General features: G+C 36.6%; 1 protein-coding gene across 12 annotated transcripts in view; it reads right to left on the bottom strand.

The window, feature by feature from the left end:
- The window catches only part of MYCBP2 (MYC binding protein 2), a 269,922-nt gene that overhangs the window by 236,021 nt on the left and 7,886 nt on the right, over window positions 1–26,015 (bottom strand). For all 12 annotated transcript variants that reach the window (XM_027591552.2, XM_027591553.2, XM_027591557.2 and 9 more), the window contains exon 2: window positions 6,161–6,236. In XM_027591552.2, the coding sequence (XP_027447353.1) occupies window positions 6,161–6,236 (76 nt within the window). The remainder of the gene's footprint in view (window positions 1–6,160; window positions 6,237–26,015) is intronic.

Below are 26,015 nucleotides of genomic sequence, written 5' to 3'. Positions count from 1 at the left end.
AATAAAAAAATAATGACAACACAAAATGCTGGTGAAGATGTAGAGAGACTGGATCTCTTATACATTGTTAATGGTAATGTAAAATGATCCAGCCACTCTAGAAAAAAGTATGGCAGTTTCTTGCAAAATTAAATATGCACCTTACAGTACAATCCAGCAACTGCACTGTTGGACATTAATACCAAAAAAATAAAAACATATATTCATTCAAAAACCAGCACATGAATATTCATAGCAGTTTTATTCAAAATAACCAAAAAAGAGAAACAACTCAGATGTCCTTTAATGGGTGAATAGTTAAACAAACCATGATATATCTTTACCATGGAATGCTTACTCAGCAATAAAAAGATACAAACCAGTGATATATGCGACAACTGAGATAAATCTCAAGGGAATTATGCTGCGTGGCAAAGGCCAATCCCCATGATTACATTTATATAACATTCTTGAAATGAAAAAATTATGGAAATGGAGAACAGATTGGTGAATGCCAGAGGCTAGGGAGAGGGTGAGTGTGGGGTAATGTCTGTGCTACTCTATTTAAGAGTAGGAAAAAGAATCCTTGTGATAGAACTCTTGTACGTATTCACTGTGGTAATGGTCCACAGATCCACACATGTGATAAAACTGCATAGAACTAAATATACATCCACATACAAACACAAATGAGTACATGTAAAACTGGTGAAATCTGAGTAACTTCAGTAGGTTGGATCAATATCGATTTCCTGGTTGTGATATTTACTACAGTAATGCAATACCTCAGTAATTGGAAAAAACAAGTGAAAGGTATATAGGATCTCTGTATTATTTCTTACAACTGCATTACTATGATCATCTCAAAATTTTTTAAAAAATTAAATAACTGCATTTATAACATCAAAAACACAAAATTACAGTTAAATTTAATAAAATTATGTGCAAGCTCTGTACACTGAAAACCAAAATAACACTGCTGAGAGAAATTAAGGAAAACTTAAAAGAGAATAGGGGGGGTGCCTGGGTGGCTCAGTCGTTAAGCGTCTGCCTTCGGCTCAGGTCATGATCCCAGGGTCCTGGGATCGAGCCCCGCATCGGGCTCCCTGCTCGGCGGGAAGCCTGCTTCTCCCTCTCCCACTCCCCCTGCTTGTGTTCCCTCTCTCACTGTGTCTCTCTCTGTCAAATAAATAAATAAAATCTTAAAAAAAAAAGAGAATAGAGACAAACCATGTTCATTAATTAGAAGATTTAATATCATTAAAATGGCAACTCGTCCTCAAATCTACAAATTCAATGAAGCCCCAATAAAAATTCTAGAGACTTTTAAAAATAGAATTGGCAAGTTGATTCCAAAATTTATATAGAAATGTAAAGGACCTAAAGTAACTAAAGCAATTTTTTTAAAAAGACCAAAGTTGGAAGACATATGACCTGAATTCAAAACTAGTGTAAATAAAACAGTGTGGTACTGGTGTAAAGATAAATATATAAATCAATTAAACAAAAATAAATTCCAGAAATAGGTTCAAATGAATATGGTCAACTTATTTTTTATAAAGGTGCTAAGACAATTCAACAGAAAAAGAGAAGTCTTTGTAAAAATGATGCCAATCAACTGAATACCAATATGAAAAAAAATGAACATGAACCCTTATTTCATACCATACACAAAACTTAACTCTAAATGTACCACAGGCCTAAATACAGCAGCTAAAACTATAAAATCTCTAGAAGAAAATAAAGAAAAAAATCTATGTGACCTTGGGATAGACAAAGATTTCTTAAAACACAAGATACATGAATCATATATGTAAGAAAATAATCAATTACATTTATGAAACTTAAAAACTTTTGTTCTTCTAAAGCACTATACAAAAACAATAAAGCAAGCCACAGAACAGGAAGAATTATTTGTAATACAGATATCTGACAAAGGACTTGTATCTAGAGTACATAAAGAACACTGACAATTCAGTAATAAGACAATTATAAAAAGGTACGGCAAGATAGGAAAGACATTTCACAATAAAAAGATATGAATAGCTAAAGGCACATAAAAGGGTGTTCACATCATTAATCATTACAGAAAACCAAGTGAAAACCACAGTGAAATACCCCTATGTATTTAGAATGACTAAAATTTTAAATGCTAACGATACCATGTGTTTGCAAAGATGTAAGGCAACTGGATTTCTCATACACCACTGGTGGAACAGTAAAATGCAACAATTACACTGTGGAAAATAGTCTGAGTAGTTTTTTAACAGTTAAACATTCATCTACCATGCCACCGATGAGGAAAGAGTTAACAATGCAGGTATGACTGCTTATTCCTTGCATTTCCCCAAGGGAACCAGGACTGACTGTGGGCCAATCCTTAGGAATGTGGTCTTTAGACTTTTCTTTATGTTAGTTATTGATGGTTTTGTAAAATACACCCAGAGCCAGTAGACCATGCCTACTGGCTTGTTCAACAGCTTTGTACAAACATCAAGACTGATGATGTGCACCTGAGTTTCACGTATCATGGCTGATTGCAAAGCAGGACAAGTCTATGTATGACCAACCCCCCCATAAAAGTCTCATATCCTAAGACTCAAGTGGGCTTTCCTGGACAGAAATATTCCATACATATCCTTGTAGTTCACTGCCAGAGAGAAAGCATGTCCTGTGTGCTCAGACAAGGGAGGACTAGAAAGCCTATGCCATAACTCCCTAGACACCACTAATACTATTCATTTCTCTTTCCTGCTGCCTATTCTGTACCTTTGGCTGTAATAAATCCTAGTCATTAGTGTAAGTTGCTTTTGAGACTTATCAGTCTTCTGGCAAATCATGGAAGGAAACAGCATGTACTCATTCCACTTCTAGGTGTTTATCCTCCCAAAAAACAAAAACATATATCCACGCAAAGACTAATACACAAATATTCATAGCAGCTTCATTTGTGATAGCCAAAAACTGGAAACATCACAATGTCTATCAACAGGTAAATGGGTTAACAAATTAAGATATATCCAAATAATCGGATACTCATCAGCAAATAAAATAGAATGGACTGCTAATATATACAACTATATGGACACAACGCAAAATCATGCTGAGGGAAAGAAGCCAGATACAGAAGAGTACATGCTGCATGATCACATTTATATGAAATTCTAGAAAATAAAAACGAATTTATAATGACAGAAAGTACATCTGTGGTTGCCTAGAGCCACAGCGGTAGGGAGAGATGGAATGCAGCAAAGGATGAGGAAATGCTTGAGACTGATGGAAATTTTCTAAATCTTGATTATATCTTTCAAAATTCTGCTATTAAATATCCTAACCTAAGACCCAGGCATGTTTAGTAGCAGGATGCTGAAGAAGTTTCCTGTGTAATGGATTTGATTTCCTCTGTAAGAAAGTGAAGTCATTTGTTAGAGGCTAGGATTTATCATAACTTTGAGGAGAGTGACAAAGGTTTGAAATAGTCATAGAATATTTTATCAGGAAAAAATAAGACAGTCTAGCTATGTAAGGTACATTTGAGACTGGTGATCATGAATGTGTATTGGTATCAACTCCTTTAGCAGCACACAGGACTCACCTGCAGGCAAGGAGAAAACACCTGGATTTGTATAGGATTAAATTTTGTCAGATGAGTGCAACAAATATACACAGGAGAAAGGAAGATATGGTAAGCAGAATGCTGGCCTCCAAAATAATCTTCCCCCTAGTCCCTGGAACCTGGGAATGTGTCACCTTACATGATAAAAGGTACCCTGCAGATGTGAATAAATTACAGACCTTGAGATGGAGAGTTTATTCTGGATTATCTGGGTGGGCCCAATGTAACCAATCACAAGGGTCCTTAGGAATGAGAGAGGGTGGTGGGGCAGTCAAAGAAGAAGCTGTAACAACGGAAACATGTCGGAGTAATGCAACATGAGAGGACTCACCCAACCATTGCTGGTTTTGAAGGTGGAAAGGAGCACAACCCAAGGAATGCAGGCAGCCTCTAGAAGCTGGAAAAGGCAAGGAAATGAATTCTCTCCTAGAGTATCTAGAAGGAATGCAGATTTACTAACACCTTGATTTTAGCCCAGAGCCATTTTGGACTTCAGACTTCTAAAACTGTAGAATAATTTGTGTTGTTTTAAGCCATCAAGTCTGTGTAATTTGTTACAGCAGCCGTTGGGAACTAATACAGATTAAATACTTTTTTTTTTTAAAGATTGTGCTTCCTACTCTGAATAAGAAGGAAATTGAATGAAGGAGATGGCTAATGGATGAGAAGAAATAGAGGGGCCAATAACAGCAATAAACAAGGAAATAAAGTGGTATAGCTAAATGGTATCTTATTTCATTTGCTGAAAAGAAATGCTCGTTCTTAAATATATGGGGGAAAAAAGCTCATTGGCATTTTTAAAATAACTTTTTAAAAAAAGATGAATGAAAAATAGTCCAGAAACAGTAATAGGGGGCAGGGAGACTAACAACACTATTTTATTATTCTATATGCCCATCATAAGCAGAAACCATTTCTTACTCATCTTTCTATTCCAAATACCCAGCATAAGGCCAGCACATGGTCAGTATGCAATTAATGCTTTAGGAAAAAATGAGTAACTTTTTATGTATCACTCTTATCACACGGTGCTCTTAAAAAGCAGATATAAAACCTGAGGCCAAGAGAAGAAAGATGAATTACTAAAGGCACAAAGTTAGAGACAGAATTGAAGGGGATGAAAGACCTTGAATTCCCACCTCTTCCTCGATATGCCATCACTTTTAGGAACATCACTAAATGAAACCTTAAAATAACTTAAAAAAGATTTTCAAGATTCCCATACTCTGCCTTTGCACATAACACCAAAAAGTGGAAAAGGGGTAGAGGTTGAAAATCGAAATGACTATATAACAAGTATATTAAGAATGTTCTCCATTTCCCTCTTTTATCCCAAAAGCAGAAGTAATAAAAAATGATATAGTGAACATAAATCATTTACCTGCCCACCCAGCAACATTTTCCGTAGGGTAACTATCCCCTCCCATTTCACATGGCCTGCTTATTAGGATGCTCACCTATCACCTATCACCTATCACAGGGTTATAAACATAACTCAGTCTAACCAATCAAAGTACTCCATCTCCAAGGCCAAAATGAATGATGAAGGTCAATCAAAAATCATACCCAAGACTTTCTGCTAGAACTAATAAAGGAGATGGCCCCTCACTCAAAGAAAATGAAGTTGGAGCCGCCAGCAGCCTTCGTCCTCAGCCACAGGTAATAAACCCACAGAAGAAAGCAGAAGCAAGTGATGAAGACACAGATTTGCTGACATTACTGATGGATCCAGCTGTGTCTCAAGATAGAGCCGTGAAATAAATTTCATCCCCTATACTTTTATTTAATTTTTTGATTTACTACTTTAAAGTACATTTTTCTCAGTTACAAAATGGCAAGAACACTAATTAAAAAGGGCAGGAAACAATTGTCTTTAGAACTTAAATACGATATATAGGCCAAGCTAAACTATTGTTTCTTTAACCAAAAGTAGAGTTGTGCAGAAATCATAGTTATGACTCCCCTCTTTCTCCTGTCTAGGCTTCTTAGTACTGTTCAAAAGAAAAGACTCTGGTAGAAAGTGAAATGTTTAAGATTTAATAGAAAAGATTTCCGTTTTAGATAGGGAAAAAAAAAACCTTGCTCTCTATGATCTCATCTAATTCAAATATTCCATATTGCCTTTTCTTTTGCACAGCCACCCAATACCAAAAGAAGCTCAGAACAATATAGATACACCAGGATTCTCCCTAACTCATGACATATGCATGGGCCAAATCCAAGTCTCAATTAACAAGCCAATTTACTCTGTTTCTAGAACATGTAGTTCGAATGGAAAAAAGAGAAGAGAAATGGATGTGTTCCCCCAAAGAAGTGATCAAAGATAACATGAATAAACAGTAAATAATTTTCAGCACCCAGATACTAACTTCCAGGCTAGTGGTCATGAAATGCTCCAAAGATGAAACTAAATAGTATAACCAAGTAATGAGGGGCTTTTAAAAAATTAAAATAAAAAAATAGAAATGAAATGGCTTGCTAGTTACACCTTTTTAATCTTGTAATTTTTATTCCAATTACAGTATGAAAAAGTCCTTACTCCCTATAAATTGTCAGCAGTTTTACCTTGCTTCTTGTCTTCACTTTTGATTTGCTCTTCTGTTTTCTTTTCAACTTCTTCTTATTTAAAATTTTCTTATTCCTAAAAATGGAAAAAAAGAATTATGAAAGTTCATTATTAGGGCATACAAAGCTACAAAAAGTAGGTGCTTCCAAAGTAGATATCTGAATAATTCTCCTACAAATTTTCTATGAAACAATATACTCTAGATGCACATATAAGATACTAACACACAGTGTAGCTATTAAGATAATAACACAACACTGGAATGCTAAGAAACATATATTAAGTGATCAAAAAATTGAATTTTACAACTATTTTTATAAAATTAAAAACGGTAAATGGCATCAAATGACGTTTTTAAAATTTTATTCAACAGTAGGGATGCTAATAAATATCAGGTATATTCCCTTCCCAGAAAAATCTACTCTTTGTAGTTGCAACGGTTACAGTGTAAAAAGGGATAGGAAGCAATTTTTACTAAACTACTATAGAAAAAGCCCCAACTCATACTCTTCTCATATCCTGCAGCCAGTTTTTCACAACCTCAGGGGCCTAAGACCAAATTATTCTTTAAGCAGAAGGACGCCCCTGAATGACTTTGAGAAAGAGAGGGGAAAAATGTGGAAAAGAATAAGAATTATAGTGGAAGAAACAGAGTCAGGGAAAACAATATATTTTATTTAATATTTTTGTATGTCTCTAATACTGAAGTACACACGGGTACTAAAAATACAAGATGAAAAAGACCATTCTTGCCGTCAAGGAGCTCAAAGACTTGAATGAAAAACGTAATTTAATGATCTAGCAAGAGGATACTACTGTGGAGGAGGAAGAGGAGGGGGAGGAAGAAAGGAAAAGAGGAATAGGAGGAGGGGAAGGAAGAGACTCTAAATGCTAGAGGTCAAGTCCTTGACACTTGGTAACTAATTCAGTGGAAGTCGTGACCAAAACAAAAGTTGTACGCCTAGGCCACCTGGAGGTAGGGATGTCATTCACAAAAACAGGGAAGTCAAGGGGAAGAATTAGTTTCCAAAAGGAAAAAACAGGTTCTATTTTTTCTATTTATTTTTAATTTTTTTAAGATTTTATTAATTTATTTAGAGTGAGAGAGAGCAAGAGAGAGCAGATAGAGAAGGAGAAGCAGACTCCCTGCTGAGTAGGGAGTCCAACTCAGGGCTCGATCCCAGGACCCTGAGGTCATGACCTGAGCCGAAGGCAGATACTTAACCGAATGAGCCACCCAGGTGCCCTCATTTTTTAAAAATTTTTTTAGAGGGAGAAGGGACAAAGGGAGACAGAGCATCTTAAGCAGGCTCCAAGCCCAGCACGGAGCCCGATGTGGGGCTCCATCTCACAACCCTGAGATTGTAACCTGAGCCAAAATTAAGAGTCAGTTGCTTAACCGACTTACCCACCCAGGTCCCCCAGTTCAATTTTAAAGATGTTTGAGTTCAAGATACTAAAATGTCAGCAAAATAGACATGAACAAGCATATGAAAATTTATCTTTGACAGTCCCTTCAGCTTTACTTCCTAAACCAAAATAATCACAAAATCTTGTCAATTATGTTTTGTAAATAGTTCTTGAATCTGTCTACATCCCTATTGCTGCAATTCTAATAATCTAAGTTACCACCACCTCTTGCTTGGTCTACTGCAAAAGCTTTTTAACTCATTTCTGTACATCCACGTTTGACCCACTTCAATCCATTCTTCACACAAGAACCCAAGTCAACTTTTAAAAATACAAATCTGAAGGGGCACCTGGGTGGCTCAGTTGGTTGAGCATCTGACTCTTGATTTCGGCTCAGGTCATGATCTTGCACTTGTGAAATACAGCCCCACATGGGGCTATGGGTTGAGCCTCACATTTGCTTGGGAGTCCCTCTGCCCCTCCCCCAGCTCACATGTGCTCATCTGCATGCGTGCTTTCTCAAATAAGTAAAATCTTAAAAACAATAAAAATAGAAACACAAACCTGAGTAGGTAATTACCCACTTAAAACCCTAATAACATCTTAATTCTCTTGGGTTAGAGTCCAAAAGCATTGGCATGGCTTAAAAGATCTTCTACCAAGATCTGACCTCTGCCAGCCTCCCTGCCTCATTTTGTATTCCCCTCCAACTTGTTCATCATACTCCAGCCACAAAGACATCCTTCTAGTTTATGAACCTGCTAAGCTACTTAGGGGCTTTCACAAAGGTTCTCCCTCTTCCTGGTATTCCTTCCCACAACTTTTGCTAACCACCATACATCTCTGAGGTCCCAGACTGGGTTAGTTTCCCTAATATACACTCTCATGTCATTTTACACTTGTTTCATTGTGTTATCTACAAGTGTGATTATGTATGTGTTCAATGCATGACTCCTTCACCAAGCTGTAAGTGCCAAGAGTACAGAGGCCGTGTGTTTCTTGTGCAGTGCTCTGGCCTCTTTGTCTAAAAAGTATCTGGAACAAAGTACTCAATACTATTTTGAGAGAAAGAAAAAATAGGAGCAAGGAGACAGGAAAGAGAGAAAAGAAGGAAGTTCAGAGCTATAGCTTTAAGCATTACTCAGAGGGCCAAGGATAGATTCATAGATACACAGATACATTTAAAGGATATGTAAGCCAGACAAGTCCATTTAGGTGCTATGCATGAAATTATTTTATGCAGATTTTGGTGCAATGTAGGTAATGGAAAACCATGTACATGGATAAGATTTCCCCCAGATAGCATGCTACAAAAGTAAAAGAGAAAGACTGATCAATAGTATCATGTGCTATACATGAACAGAAATACATGTTTATATAGTCTATTCAACTATGAGCATTGTGAGAGCATGAAGAATATCCATTTCAACTCTGTACTTTCAAGACCTGCATTACTGCCTGACATATTATGGATGCTCAAGAATTATCAAAAATGAACAAAAAGTTAATGAAAAGTAATGAGTATTTCTCGTTATGGTTTAGAAAAACAACTTCTCTTTTATATTAAACAAAATCAGTTGTTTGAGCAACAGGAATATGTAACTGCTAAAAGGTTAGCCCCTTCTATACAATTTAGAAAAACATCAAGGTTCACTCAAAACCAATCTTCAGAGAAGGCGAACATATAAAGCCAAATAAAATGACTTTCCTGAAGGCTAGTCATCACAGACTAAAATATTCACAAATATACACCAATACTTGTGTTTCTTTTGTTTAATGAACATCTTTAAAGTTCAAATGGCTTTAATATATATTCCTAAAATACTTCTTCCTATGCATTTTAGTTTGGCATTTAATTAGTTATAACAATTTTAATGAACCTAAACCCACCAATTCCTGAATATACAGTTTAAGAATCAGCTTTTCCCAAATCCCCATGAATTGATTTTACTGTGGTTTTTGTTGTTGTTGTTGTTGTTGTTGTTGTTAATTTGGCTTGTTTTATTAGAAGTAGATGGCTGTCAAAGAGAGCCAGTAATAAGTTAAAAGTTATATGAAGAGAGGGGGAGCAAGATGGTGGAGGAGTAGGAGACCTAAATTTCGCCTGGTCCCAGGAATTCAGCTAGATAGCTATCAAACCATTCTGAACACCTGCAAACTCAATAGGAGCTCTAAGAAAAGAATAGCAGCAACTCTATGAACAGAAAAACAACCACTTTCTAGAAAGTAGGACTTGCGGAGAAGTGAATCCCAGGCGATATTCAGGATAGACCGTGGGGGGAGGGAGCGGGCTACCGGCAAGTGATAGAGCAGCAAAGCACAAAATCGAAACATTTAGAACTCAGCTCTGCTGAGGGACTTCACTCCACTGGCTAAGTGGGGGGTGGAACCCTCACTGGGACAGTGTGGTCTCAGAACTCTCGGGGGTCACAGGAAGACGGGGGTACCTGAGTGCGGCAGAGCTCCCAGGTACTGGAGCGGGGAAGCTGGCTGCAGAGAGGGAGCCGAGGAGTGGGCTCTCAGCTCGGGGCTGCCATAAACCCTGATCCACGGCACAGTGGGGCCACTCCTCTTCCAGCAGGGACCCAACAAGCGGCAGATCCGGGGAGACTCCCCTACCTCCCCCGGGAGAAGTGCACCGCAGGAATCTGCTGGGTTTGGAGACTCCAAAGGGGGTCGTGTGCCAAAGACAGAAACGCTCTGTCACAGGCCAGGTGAACACGGGGTGCGGCCAGAGACTAGGGACACAGGAGTGATTGACTACTTTTCTCTAGGGGCGCACTGAGGAGTGGGGTCCCGAGTTCTTGGCTCCTCTGGGGCAGAGACTGGGAGGCCGCCATTTTCGCTCTCGTCCTCCAAAGCTGTAGGGAAAGCTTGCAGGGAACAAAAGCTATGAGAGCAAACCCGAGAGGATTACTTAGCCCGGACCAGGCAAGGGCGGGGCAATTCCGCCTCCAGCAAAGACATTTGGGAACCACGGAAACAGGCCCCTCCCCCAGAAGATCAGCAAGAACAGCCAGCCAAGACCAACTTTACCGATCAATGAGAACAGTAGAACTCCAGCCCTAGGGGAATGCAGCACATAGAATTCATGGCTTTTTTCCCCATGATTCTTTAGTATTTCAAAGTTAATTTTTTAAATTTTCTTAAATTTTTCTTTTTCTATTTTTTTTAAATTTTTCCCCTTTTTCAACCAAAATCTTATCTCATCAATCCCTTTTTTAAATCTTATTTTTAATTTTTAGAGTCATATTCTATCCCTTAATTGTACTTAGTCTTATTTTTTGTATATTTGTATAAGTTCTCTCTTTTAAAATTTTGGGATACAGTTTCTTCTAACAGACCAAAATATACCCTAAATCTCTAGTGTATGGCTTTGTTCTAGTCTCCTGCCTGATCACACTCTCTCCCTTTTTTTTCTTTTTTAATTTTTCTTCTTTCTTTTTCCAACCAACTTCTTATCTTATGAATCCCTTTTACAAAATCTTTTATAATTTTCATCTTTACAGTCATATTCCATTCCCTCAGCATACTTACCCTTATTTTTGTACATAGGTAAGTTTTTCTTTCTTTAAAATTATGGGAGGAGGTTGCTTTTCTAACAGACCAAAATACACCCAAAATCTAGTGTTGCCACTGATCTATTCACCAGCCTGGTCATATTTGATAATATTCTTTTTTTTTCTTTCTTCCTTTCCCTTTCTTTTCCCCCCAGTTTCAGGTCTCTTCTAATTTGTTTAGTATATATTTTTCTGGGGTCATTGTTACTCCGTTAGCATTCTGTTCTCTCATTCATCTATTCTCTGGACAAAATGACAAGACGTAAAAACTCACCTCAAAAAAAAGAACAAGAAGCAGTACTGATTGCCAGGGACCTGATCAATATGGACATTAGTAAGATCTCGGAACCAGAGTACAGAATGATGATTATAAAGATACTAGCTGGGCTTGAAAAAACCATGGAAGATACCAGAGAAACCCTTCCTGGAGAAATAAAAGAACTAAAATCTAACCAAGTCAAAATCAAAAAGGCTATTAATGAGGTGCAATAAAAAATGGGGGCACTAACTGCTAGGATAAATGAGGCAGAAGAGAGAATTAGCAATATAGAAGACCAAATGATGGAAAATAAAGAAGCTGAGAAAAAGAGAGAGAAACAACTACAGGATCACGAGGGCAGAATTCGAGACATAAGTGATACGATAAGACAAAACAACATTAGAATAATTGGGATCCCAGAAAAAGAAGAAAGAGAGAGAGGGGCAGAAGGTATATTGGAGCAAATTATAGCAGAGAACTTCCCTAAGGAAACAGGCATCAAAATCCAGGAGGCACGGAGAACACCCTCAAAATCAATAAAAATAGGTCAACACCCCAACATCTAACAGTAAAACTTACAAGTCTCAGAGACAAGGAGAAAATCCTAAAAGCATCTCGGGACAAGAGGTCTGTAACCTACAATGGTAGAAACATTAGATTGGAAGCAGACCTATCCACAGAGACCTGGCAGGCCAGAAAGGACTGACATGATATATTCAGAGCACTAAACGAGAAAAATATGCAGGCAAGAATACTATACCCAGCTAGGCTGTCACTGAAAATAGAAGGAGAAATAAAAAGCTTCCATGACAAACAAAAACTAAAAGAATCTGCAAACAACAAACCAGCCCTACAAGAAATATTGAAAAGGGTCCTCTAAGCAAAGAGAGAGCCTAAAAGTAACATAGACCAGAAAGGAATAGAGACAATATACAGTAACCATAACCTTACAGGCCATACAATGGCACTAGATTCATATCTTTCAATAGTTACCCTGAATGTAAATGGGCTAAATGCCCCAATCAAAAGACATAGGGTATCAGATTGTATAAAAAAAACAGGACCCATCGATATGCTGCCTACAAGAGACTCATTTTAGACCAAAAGGCACCTCCAGATTGAAAGCGAGGGGGTGGAAAACCATTTACCATGCTAATGGACATCAAAAGAAAGCTGGGGTAGAAATCCATATGTCAGCAAATTAGATTTTAAAACAAAGACAATAATAAGAGCTGAGGAAAGACACTATATCATACTTTAAGGGCCTATCCAACAAGAAGATCTAACAATTGTAAATTATCTATGCCCCTAACATGGGAGCAAATATATAAGCCAATTAATAACAAAATCAAAGAAACACATCGACAACAATAAAATAATAGTAGGGGGCTTTAACACCCGCCTCACTAAAATGGACAGATCATCTAAGCAAAAGATCAACAAGGAAATAAAGGCTTTAAATGTCACACTGGACCAAATGGACTTCACAGATATATTCAGAACATTCCATCCCAAAGAAACAGAATACACATTCTTCTCTAGTGCCCATGGAACATTCTCCAGAATTGATCACATCCTAGGTCACAAATCAGGTCTCAACTGGTACCAAAAGATTGGGATCATTCCCTGCATATTTTTGGACCACAATGCCCTGAAACTAGAACTCAATTACAAGACGAAAGTTGGAAAGAACTCAAATACATGGAGGCTAAAGAGCATCCTACTAAAGAATGAATGGGTCAACCAGGAAATTAAAGAAGAATTAAAAAAAGTCATGGAAATAAATGAAAATGAAAACACAACTGTTCAAAATCTTTGGGATGCAGCAAAGGCGGTCCTAAGAGGAAAGTATATAGGAATACAAGCCTTTGTCAAGGAACAAGAAAGGTCTCAAATACACAACCTAACCCTACACCTAAAGGATCTGGAGAAAGAACAGCAAATAAAGCCTAAACCCAGCAGAAGAAGAGAAATTATAAAGATCAGAGCAGAAATCAATGAAATAGAAACCAAAAGAACAGTAGAACAGATCAACGGAACTAGGAGCTGGTTCTTTGAAAGAATTAATTAAGATTGATAAGCCCCTGGCCAGACTTATCAAAAAGAAAAGAGAAAGGACCCAAATAAATAAAATCATTAATGAAAGAGGAGAGATCACAACCAACACCAAAGAAAGACAAACAATTGTAAGAACATATTATGAGCAACTATATGCCAGCAAATTAGATAATCTGGAAGAAATGTATGCATTCCTAGAGATGTATCAGCTACCAAAACTGAACCAGGAAGAAATAGAAAACCTGAACAGACCTATAACCACTAAGGAAATGGAAGCAGTAATCAAAAATCTCCTAAGAAACAAGAGCCCAGGGCCAGATGGCTTCCCAGGAGAATTCTACCAAACATTTAAAGAAGAGTTAATACCTATTTTTCTGAAACTGTTCCAAAAAATAGAAATGGAAGGCAAACTTCCAAACTCATTTTATGAGGCCAGCATTACCTTGATCCCAAAATCAGACAAAGACCCCATCAAAAAGGAGAATTACAGACCAATATCTCTGATGAACATGGCTGCAAAAATTCTCACCAAAATACTAGCCAATAGGATCCAACAGTACATTAAAAGGATTATTCACCATGACCAAGACTGCGATTTATTCCAGGGCTGCAAGGTTGGTTCAACATCCTCAAATCAATTACTGTGATACAATACATTAATAAAAGAAAGAACAAGAACCGTATGATCCTCTCGATAAATGCAGAAAAAGCATTTGACAAAGTACAGCATCCTCTCTCGATTAAAACTCTTCAGAGTGTAGGGATAGAGGGTACATACCTCAATGTCATAAAAGCCATCTATGCAAAACCCACAGCGAATATCATTCTCAATGGGGAAAAACTGAGAGCTTTCCCCCTAAGGTCAGGAACATGGCAGGGATGTCCACTATCACCAATGCTATTCAACATAGTACTAGAAGTCGTAGCCACAGCAATCAGACAACAAAAAGAAATAAAAGGCATCCAAATCAGCAAAGAAGTCAAACTCTCACTCTTTGCAGATGATATGATACTTTATGTGGAAAACCCAAAAGACGCCACCCCAAAACTGCTAGAACTCATACAGGAATTCAGTACAGTGGCAGGATATAAAATCAATGCACAGAAATCAGTGGCATTCCTATACACCAACAACAAGACAGAAGACAGAGAAATTAAGGAGTCGATCCCATTTACAATTGCACCCAAAACCATAAGATACCTAGGAATAAATCTAACCAAAGAGGCAAAGAATCTGTACTCAGAAAACTATAAAATACTCATGAAAGATATTGAGGAAGACACAAAGAAATGGAAAAATGTTCCATGCTCATGGATTGGAAGAACAAATATTGTGAAGATGTCAGTGCTACCTAGAGCAATCTACACATTCAATGCAATCCCTATCAAAATACCAACCACCTTTTTCAAAGAAATGGAACAAACAATCCTAAAATGTGTATGGAACCAGAAAAGACCCCGAATAGCCAGAGGAATGTTGAAAAAGAAAAGCAAAGCTGGTGGCATCACAATTCCGGACTTCAAGCTCTATTATAAAGCTGTCATCATCAAGACAGTATGGTACTGGCACAAGAACAGGCACAAAGATCAATGGAACAGAACAGAAAGCCCAGAAATGGACCCTCAACTCTATGGTCAACTAATCTTTGACAAAGCAGGAAATAATGTCCAATGGAAAAAAGACAGTCTCTTCAACAAATGGTGTTGGGAAAATTGGACAACCACATGCAGAAGAATGAAACTGTACCTTTTCCTTACACCACACACAAAAATAGACTCAAAATGGATGAAAGACCTCAATGTGAGATAGGATTCCATCAAAATCCTAGAGGAGAACACAGGCAACAACCTCTTCGACCTCAGCCACAGCAACTTCTTCCTAGACACATTGCCAAAGGCAAGGGAAGCAAGGGCACAAATGACCTATTGGACTTCCTCAAGATAAAAAGCTTTTGCACAGCAAAGAAAACAGTCAACAAAACCAAAAGACAACTGATAGAATGGGAGCAGATATTTGCAAATAACATATCAGATAAAGGGCTAGTATCCAAAATCTATAAAGAACTTATCAAACTCAACACCCAAAGAACAAATAACCAATCAAGAAATGGGGAGAAGGCGTGAACAGACATTTTTCCAAAGAAGACATCTAAATGGCCAACAGAACATGAAAAAGTGCTCAACATCGCTCGGCATCAGGGAAATCCAAATCAAAACCTCAATGAGATACCACCTCACACCAGTCAGAATGGCTAAAATTAACAAGTCAGGAGACAGATGTTGGCAAGGATGCAGAGAAAGGGGAACCTTCCTACACTGTTGGTGAGAATGCAGGCTGGTGCAGCCACTCTGGAAAAGTGTGGAGGTTCCTCAAAAAGTTGAAAATAGAGCCACCCTATGACCCAGCAATTGCACTACTGGGTATTTACCCCAGAGACACAAATGTAGTGATCCAAAGGGGTACATGCACCCCAATGTTTATAGCAGCAGTGTCCACAACAGCCAAACTATGGAAAGAGCCAAAATGTCCATCAACAGATGAATGGATAAAGAAGATGTGGTATATATACACAATGGAATATTATGCAGCCATCAAAGAAAACAAAATCTTGCCATTTGCAATGACGTGGATGGAGCTAGAGGGTATTATGCTAAGTGAAATAAGTCAATCAGAGTAAGACAAGTATCATATGATCTCATTGATATTAGGAATTCTTAATCTCAGGAAAACAAACTGAGTGTTGCTGGAGTGGTGGGGGGTGGGAGGGATGGGGTGGCTGGGTGATAGACATAGGGGAGGGTATGTGCTATGGTGAGTGCTGTGAATTGTGTTAAGACTGATGAATCACAGACCTGTACCTCTGAAACAAGTAATACATTATATGTTAAAAAACAAAAAGAGAGTAGGAACGGAAAAATGAAGGGGGGGAATCAGAGGGGGAGATGAATCATGAGAGACTATGGACTCTGAGAAACAAACTGAGGGTTCTAGAGGGGAGGGGGGTGAGGGGATGGGCTAGCCCAGTGATGGGTATTAAGGAGGGCACATACTGAATGGAGCACTGGGTGTTATACGAAACAATGAATCATGGAACACTACATCAAAAACTAATGATGTAATGTATGGTAACTAACATAACATAATAAAATAAAATTTAAAAAAATGTTACATGAAGAAAATCTGTAGTCAACATTAGAAAACAAAAATGCTATTTGTTAGTAAGCTAACATCCCATTATATGACTAATGGAAAAGCTTGGCTGAAAACAAAGTTTAAATAAACTTTTCATGATATCTGAGGATGGACAGATAAAAGAAAAACTCTAGAAACCAGTCTTACACATTAACAATTCACCTTGGAATTTATGATGATTTACGACTTTAAATCCTAAATCAAATAGGAACTTAATGAAAAATGTCTGGAATTGATCCTGTAGGATTTTTAGTCATTTCACAAAAAGAACCTCATACCTATGAGATTTGAAAGAATTATGGGTGTTAATAAAAGGCAAAGTCTATTAACATTCTTTAAATATTTATTTTAAAAATATTTACTTTAAAAATTTCAAAGAAATTTTAATAGCTACCATGGTTTAAGGAAAACCCATTTTTTCCTGCAATGTAAGAACAAATGAATTTTTGCAAGTTGTTCCATGATACAGATCATTAGTTTCTCTATCAGCTTATTGCTGAGTCTGTTTTCTAAAAAACAAAACAAAACAAAAATTAGTCATAATTTAATTTAAAAATGTCTCTCACTCTGAATCTGTTTCTTCATTTGTAAAATAACAAGATGAAGGAGAGTATTTCTGAGATTCCTCTTAACTCTAAAATACTGGAGTTTTAATAAGTCCAAATTCAAAGAACTTCTGGAATAAGAAGATTTCAATCTTTTGTTTAACTTCCCTTAGTAATGAGAAATGAAAAATTTCTGAGTCTGTGGTCTAAAGCAGGAATAGGCAATTTTTTTTCTGTAAAGGGCTAGATTGTAAATACTTTTCACTTTGTAGGCTATAGGATCTCTGCTGCAACTACTTAACCATCATGGCATGAGAGCAAACACAGGCAACACATAAACAGACAAGTATGGTTATATTACAAATTATTTCTGGACACTGAAGTTTGAATTTCATATAATTTTTATCCGCCACAAAACACTTTTTTTTAACCTTTAAAAACATCAAAACCATGAGAGACTATGGACTCTGAGAAACAAACTGAGGGTTTTGAGGGGAGGGGGTTGGGGGGATGGGCTAGCCTGGTGATGGGTATTAAAGAGGGCATGTATTGAATGGAGCACTGGGTGTTATACGCAAACAATGAATCATGGCACAGTACAACAAAAACTAATAATGTAATGTATGGTGATTAACATAACATAATAAAATTTAAAAAAATAAAAAATAAAAAAATAAAAAAACAAAAACGTCAAAACCATTCTTAGCTCACAGGCCATACAAAACAGGCACTGAGCCAATTTGGTCTCTGTGCCATAGTTTGTCAACACCTGGTCTAGAGTGTACTTTAATAAGTACTTCCCTAAAATAAGATACTAGAGAGAAGCAAGCCATTGCTCTTCCTTCAAAAACTCGACTAGCATAAGGACCAGATAAACTAAAACTCCAGAGATGAAAGAGTACTTCCACACTGAGCTCAGGCCATTGCCATTTTCTTCCATGGGGGTATTTGCAAAGTTTGGATACACGTGAGGTCAAATTGAATCTAGTTTAAACAGAGGAACTCTACTAAAGAAAACCAGAAACTAGTGCGGCTTTAGCTGGAATGAGACTGGAAATCTAGAAAAGCCTCAATACATGGCCAGTTTCCCCAATAATATAAAGCTTAGTAATGGGATGCTGGAAGATAGGGAGGCTGGACCAACAGGGCAGAGTCAATTTCCCAGTCTCCCAATGTCTAGAAGACAGAACCCCAGTAGAGGGAGGAGTCTACTTAATCCATGATTGGATGGAGATTGTCAACACTTCATCCTACTTGTCTAACACAGCAAAGAGCAAAACTCTCTGAAAGAAAATAACTGTTAGGCACATAATAAACATATTAAGAGATCTACAAGAAGCAAAATAATCAGGCAGACTCAAGATAATTGATATTGAAGTTAAAATAGATGCAAAGATGGAAAAATAGGATGAAATGATGTAATTTTCAACAGAATCTATTTTTTAAAAAAGCCAAGTAGATTTTCTAAAAAATAAATATTTGAAATCAAGAACTTGTCAGATGATTTTAGAGCAGAACAGACCAGAGGAAAACAGGATTCATGGACTTGCAGATAGGCCAAGGGAAAATATCCAAACTCAAACACAGAGAAAAGAACGAGATGAATAAAACAGAATATGAAACATGTAGCACATAGTCAAATGCTCTCATATTCATGTAAATGAAATACAAGACAGAGAAAAAAATGGAACAAATGCAATATGTGAACAGATAATGACAATTTTACAAAAGTGAGAAAAGAAATCAACTCAGAGATTCAACAAATTCAGGGAAATGGAAGCAGGAAAATGCACAGAAAACCACATGCACACCAAATACTAGGCACAAACTGCTGAAACAAAGGATAAAGAGAAAATCTTAAAAGCAACAAGAGAAAAAAGATACACTAAAAAGAACAACAATAAGATTGATAGCTTCCATTCTCTGTGTTGAACAGTGCTGGGGAAAGAGGGATATAGACCTAGAATTATGTACCTACCACAAATATCCTTTAAAAATGAAGACAAAAATATATTTTAGACCCACAAAAGCTGACATAATTGTCAATATACCAATACTACAAGAAATACAAAAGGAAGGTCTTTAATAATTGCTATGGCAAAATTTTAATAAAAGGACACAGATGTAAAGTAGAAGAAATGGAGAAGATATATCCTGAACACACTTACCGGTCTTGAAAAAAATGTTGGTATGGCTATATTAGTATTTGACAAAATTAATTTTTAAGGCTAGAAGTATTATTAGAGATGAACTGAGCACTTCATAATGCTAATAGGGTCGATTCAATAGGAAAACACAGCAATTCCAAATCTGAATGCATCTAATAATAACATAACTTCAAAACATATGAAGCAAAATTGAGCAAAGTAAAAGGAGAAAGACAAATTCACAATCAAAAGAGATTTTAACATTCCTCTCTCTAACTGACAGAACAAGTAGAGGACAAAATAGCATGGATATAGAAAAGTTTAAAACATGATTAATCAACTTGACCTGACACACCTAGAAAATCACACCTAACAACTGCAGAATAGACGTTCTTTTCTAATGCAAATAGAATATTTACCAAAAGAGACAACAGAATGCTGGACCACAGACTAAGTCTCAACAAATTTCCAAAGACTGTGACTGTGATCACAGAAAAATTAAACTAGAGACCAACAGAAAGAAAACTCAGATATTGCCAAATGTTTGGAAAAAAAAAAAAAAACAAAAACAACAAAAAAACAGATTTTAAATAACCTATGAGTCAAAGAACTATAATAACATATAATATTATATAATAGCTATAATAGTTAAAATGGAAATCAGAAAATATTTTCAATTAAATAAAAATGGACAGATGACCAGACTTGTGAAATGTAGCTGAAGTAGTGCTTAGGAAAATGTATAGCTTTTTGCAAAGACATAAATGCAAATAATGAAAAAAGAAATTCTGAAAGTAAATGATCTAGGCATACAACTTTAGAAGCTAGAAAAACAACAGCAAGTAAACAATGTAAAAAGAGGGAAACAAAAGTAAGAACAGATATCAATAAAATAGAAAACAGACATTCAGTAGAGGAAATCAAGGAATCAAAACTGGTTCTCTGAAAAGATTAATAAGGAAAGACTGCTCTAACAAGACTGGTCAGGAAAAGAAATAAAAAGAAATAAAACCACAATCACCCATATGAGAAATAAGAAAGGGGACATCATTATAGATGCTGCCCATAAATTTCACAATTTAAATACAAGGGCATACCCCTGAAACAAGTAATACATTATATGTTAATAAAAAGAAAAAAAGTTAAAATATAAATAAATAAATACAAGGGCAAATTCCATTGAAAAATGTAACTTGTCAATATTAAACAAGGAAAAAATACAATATCTGAATAGTCTTATATTCTGTTAAAGATACTGAATCCCTAACCAAAACATTCCCACAAAGAAAACTGTAGATTCAGTGGCTTCACCAGAGAATTCCTCTAAATACTTAATTCACTGGTACATTCTTTCCAACAACTTCAATCTTAAACTAACTCTTTCTCTGAATATAAAAAAGAAGAAACTTCCCAACTCATTTTATGAGATAAGCATAATTTTGATACCAAAATCTAAAAAGAGTATTTCAAAATAAAATCTCAAGCCAACATCTCCCATGAACAAAGAAACAAAAATACTACCATAGCCAAAAAGTGGAAACAACCCAAATGTTCATCAATTGACAAATGGATAAACAAAATGTGGTACATCCATATAACAGAATTATTATTCAGCCATGAATGGAGTACTTTATGGATGCTACTTTATGGATGAAGCTTGAAAATATTACGCTAAGTGAAAGAAACCAAGGTCACCAATGATCATATATGGTATGATTCCATTTATATCAAATGTCCAGATTAAATAAATCCATAGAAACAGGAAGCTGATTAGTGGTTGCCAGGGGCTGATGGAAATGAGAAGCAGAGTGACTGCCACTGGGTATAGGATTACTTTTTCGAGTGAAGAAAAATATTGTTTGCACAACTTTGTTAATATACTAAAACTACTGATTTATATACTTTTACATGGTGTGTTTCATGATATGTGAATTATATCTCAACTAAAAAATAAGAGGAAAAAAAGCCACTGATCTAAACATAATTTCAATGTTCAGCAACCTATAAGAAGGATAGATAAATTGCAAAATCCAATCAATGTAACTCAACAGGATAAGAAAACAAGGAAAAAAAATATGATCCTTTCAATAGAAACAGAAAAAGTATTTTATAAAACTCAACAACTACTTGTGATGAAATGCTTCCATAAGGCAGGAAAAAAAATTTATCTGGTAATTACTTAATCTGGAAGTCAGTAAGTTAAACAAAAGAAATGAAAATCATAATGGCTGAAAAGAAAGCAGTAAAGCATTTTTACTTGTAGATAACCTAACTGTGTTTACAGAAAGTGCAAAGTAATCCATAAATAATAAGTGAATTATCCAGGTCAGTGGATGCAACACCAATTTTTTAAAAAATCAGCTAATTTATAAAACACTATATGTAAACTGAAGCTTTTCTATATAAACCAGTTATTTCTCCTGTGTAATTAATGTAATGACACTCTCATCATTGTGTTCAAGCATTACTGAATAAATTAGGGAGGAACAGTAGTCTGATTACTAAGTAGAAAACTTTTATTTACTTTCCTAGGCTGATAATTAGTAACAAGAGAAGAGATTTTAGCAGTTCAAACTGATCTAGGGGAGAGATGCAAACAGATTTCCTATATATAGCTTCAATCTCTTGATCTATTTAGAAGTCTTCATATGGCGGGTAGGGATGGGGGATAAAAACTCTGAAGCAACAGTAAAACTTTCTAAGGACAATCTGTTCACCCCAGGCCTCAGAGAGCTACCATAAGGGTAATGACAGCAGTCAAATAAACAGGCACACAAAAAGATACAAGGCACCCTGAGAACTACCAGAGATAAACAACAGACACCAAAAGAGAGTGCAAGTGGAATTTTCAGACACAACTATGCTTACCAAATTTAAAGAAATAAGAGATGGCTTTAAAATTTCTGCAGCATATGGGGAATAGAGCATATATGAAAGAGAATCAAATCAAATGTCTATGAAAATGAAAAATAACTGAAATTAAAGAACCACTAGGTAGGTTTGCAGCATCTCAGACAAAGATGAAGAAAGAATTTGAAGAAATTAGAAAAAAGTATCTACAATTCAGCATAGAAAGATAAAAAGGTTGAAAATGTATCCCTGAGACCTCCAGTTCTGAAACCTCCTCCTTCAACTCCCATGACCCCAAAAGAGAGCCTTTACTCCACCCAAGTATACTTCTTATACCATGGACCCCATCTCATTCCCCATCCTCAGGATTTCACTCAACCACTTACATCGTCTCTTTGTTCACTCTTTAACCTCTTTTATCCAGGATTTCTAAACCTAGAAGCCTACTGGCCTCCTCCAAATGAAGAAAAAAAAAAAGTTAAATGATTCTCTATTTCTCTTCATCACTAAATTTCTTAGGGAAAAATGGTCTTGAACTTTTTCAATCCCTTAATATCAAATTCCTACAAGTTTATGACTTCTCAATGCCACCAACTTCCTTGTTGCCTACTGAATTCCCTAGCTTCTGTCTGTATCCTTCACATTCCTCCATATATGAGTATTGTCAAACAGTCTACTTCTTTAAGTACCTTACCCCATCCCTTGGCTTCAACCTTATTTTAGTGTTCCTTCTACCTTTGATGATGATTCTTTCTCGGTCTTCTTTAACAGGTCCTTTTCTTGTCCTTTAATAGTTTGTTTATATGTTACTTCTCATGAGAGTTATCTGTGCATATTCTATATTTGTATCTTACAAACTTTGTTTTTAATAATCCACAACAACTCTAAACAGTAACTACTGAGAGTTCATGAACATTATTGGAATACTGGTCTAGAGCCAGTTATGTTCTCTGACAATAAAGGTACATCTACTATAAAAACTGACAACCCTTCTAGCCACTTCAAAATCCTACCCCAACTCATTTAGTTCAGATTAGATCACCTAACCTTCTTCTTTGCTGCTTAAATGGGGACACCATTATGAAGATACTCCTTTTACTTTCCTTCCACCCAACATGAAATGTTCTCTACAGGCCTTATTCCATACATTATCCCCATTCTCTCTTTTTTATTCATTATTCCTGCCCTTCTCCTTCAGTCTACTAGGTTAAAAGTACAGAATTTACAGACAAATGAACTAGGTTGAAATGCAGGCTGTGTCATGTATTAGCCGTGATCTGGGAAAGTTACTTAACCTCTCTGCCTCAGCAGTCTCATCTGCAAAATAGGGTGAAAACAGTACCTCTCCCATTGGATTATAAAGCATTTAGAGTTACACCTGGTATTTAATAAGTACTAAACAAATTTTACTTCTTATTATCATGCTAAAGTGTCTACCTTGGTTTAGATTTCCCCAGAAGCAGACTTGATTCAAGGATTCGTGTAAAAGGAACTGTTTTGGGAAATGAGCCAGGAAAAACACTGGTGGGGGGATCAAAAGTAAGACAGGTAAGGGAAGGCAGTCAGTAAAGAGTGCATTAGTCAGTTACCGTGATGGGCAACTACAGCATGATTCTACTGGAAAACTCGGGTAGATGGTGTAGAACATGGCTCAGTTACCCCAACTGAAGGATGAGAAAAATGAGGTATTTATCCACCAAATCCTCATCCATCACTGGTTGAAAGCTTTTCTAAAGGCATTAACTCTGGCATTTCTGGCTTGCCCTGCCCATAAGCCAAGAATGTCTATATGGCCAATAAGAAAGCTTTCAGACAGAAAGTCACAGATTTAAGTAGAGAGCATGGAGATAAATGCCAAAGAGATAGGGCTAGGACACTAATAACATCTACTACAGCATCTCTTATCCAAAAGATAATTCTTTGTCTCCTTCCTCAAGCTACCATCTTCATTCTTTCCCTTTAAACACTGATTTCTTTCTTTTTTTTTTTTTTTTAAGATTTTTGAGAGAGAGAGCGCGTGAAAGCACAAGCCAGGGGTGGGGGAGGGGCAGAGGGAGAGGGAGAAGCAGACACCCTACTGAGTGGGGAGCCCAAAGCGGGTCTCAATCCTAGGACCCTGAGATAATAACCTGAGCTGAAGGCAGATGCTTAACTGACTAAGCCACCCAGGTGCCCCTAAACACTGATTTCTAAATACTCTCCTTTCTTCACCTAATCTCAATTTACTTTCCCATTGAAATGTCACTTCTCCTTGCCTTCTGGAAAATGTGGTGGGAGTGAGTGGGTGTAGGTCATTATGATCTCTTAATGCAAACTCGAAGATGATGTCTTCAGACTTCTATTTAGCCAACCTACAGGCAAAGAGGCAGTTTGTAAGTGATGGTATGTTTATGAGGAGCCTTTGAATATACTGAACATAATGTATTTGAGACAGGATTGACCAGCAGCAGACTTTTCAAATTACAGGTCTAGAGATCAAGGGAAAGGTTTTGGCTATAAACCACACACCAGGAAGTAAAAAACAATTAGGTAATAACTAAAATCACAGAACTGACTGAAATAACCAAGAAAGAAAATTTAGAGAGAAGGGTACCAAGAATGGACTCTTGAGAAACTAGCTCTTCCTCTCTTACTATCTAAAGAAAAGGCATTGTTATTTCTAGATTTGAAATGTAGTCACCTGCTATACCTATCATTCTTTCTTCATTCTTCTAACACCAAAACATTCTCAAATCCATTCTATTCCATCTATTCCCATTGCCTTTACTCAGGATTCATTACCACTTGTCAGAACTACTACAGTTGTTTCTTTAAAGGTAATCTTGCTTTGGAGATCTGCACCTTTTGTCCTCTATAATGCTAGCAAAGCTATTTTTGTAAGTCGGAAGTTTAACTCTACCATTACTGTTCTCAAATAAAGCAATACTTGGGACATAATAACCTGGTCCTAACATATGTGCCTAGTTTCTTCTATGCCCTTATTCTCATTCACCCAGTTTCCCACACTTCAGTTATTGCCAATATTTGTGTTTTGTACTTGTTTGATTTTATCCCTGAATTAATAATGTAGCTCTAACAACTGTGACAGTCTCCGTTAGGAAACTATGGCCCGCAGTCCAAATGTAGTCTGCCACTTATCTTTGTAAATACAGTTATACTGGAACACAGCGATGCTCATCAGTTTACATATTTATTGCTTATGGGCGCTTTCAAACTGTAACAAGAGTTGAATAGTTGCAACAGAGATTGTACTATCCCAAAGCCAAAATACTTAAGCGTATTTGGCCCTATACAGAATTATGTTTGCTGACCCTTCACCCATGAGACAATAAATATCAAGCAATCTCATATGTGTATAACTGGATTCCCAGAAGGAAATAAGATAGACTTGAGTTTGAAATAATATTTGAGGAAATAAAAGCCAAAATGTGCCCAATTAAACAAAAATTATCACACAGATCTCAGAAATTCAATGAATACCAAGCACAAGCTAAACACACACACACACACAAACTCTATTTAGGCACAGCATAGTCAGATTACTAAAAATCAAAGGTAAAGAGAAAAACCTTAAGAGCAGTCAAGAAAGAATTCTGGTTCCAGTGTGGAGGCATAAACTCAAATGCAGCCTATCTTTCCCACCATTTACAACTAAGAACTGTGGATAAAATACAAGAAGAAAAAAGAAAAAATTACTTGAAGACTCTGAAAAGCAAACAAAAGCATATTGCAGAGTGGAGTTAAACTTGGAAAAATGACCCAGAGGAGAGTGAGCTTCCCAGTTCAATTATTTTTTCCTCTTTCTCTAACAGCTTTGCCCAAAGGCCAGGAA

Source organism: Zalophus californianus, chromosome 3 (assembly GCF_009762305.2).
Source record: "Zalophus californianus isolate mZalCal1 chromosome 3, mZalCal1.pri.v2, whole genome shotgun sequence".
NCBI classification, from domain to species: Eukaryota; Metazoa; Chordata; class Mammalia; order Carnivora; family Otariidae; genus Zalophus; species Zalophus californianus.
Note: the sequence above shows the minus strand (reverse complement) of the source record. Positions and strands in the feature narration are given on the sequence as shown.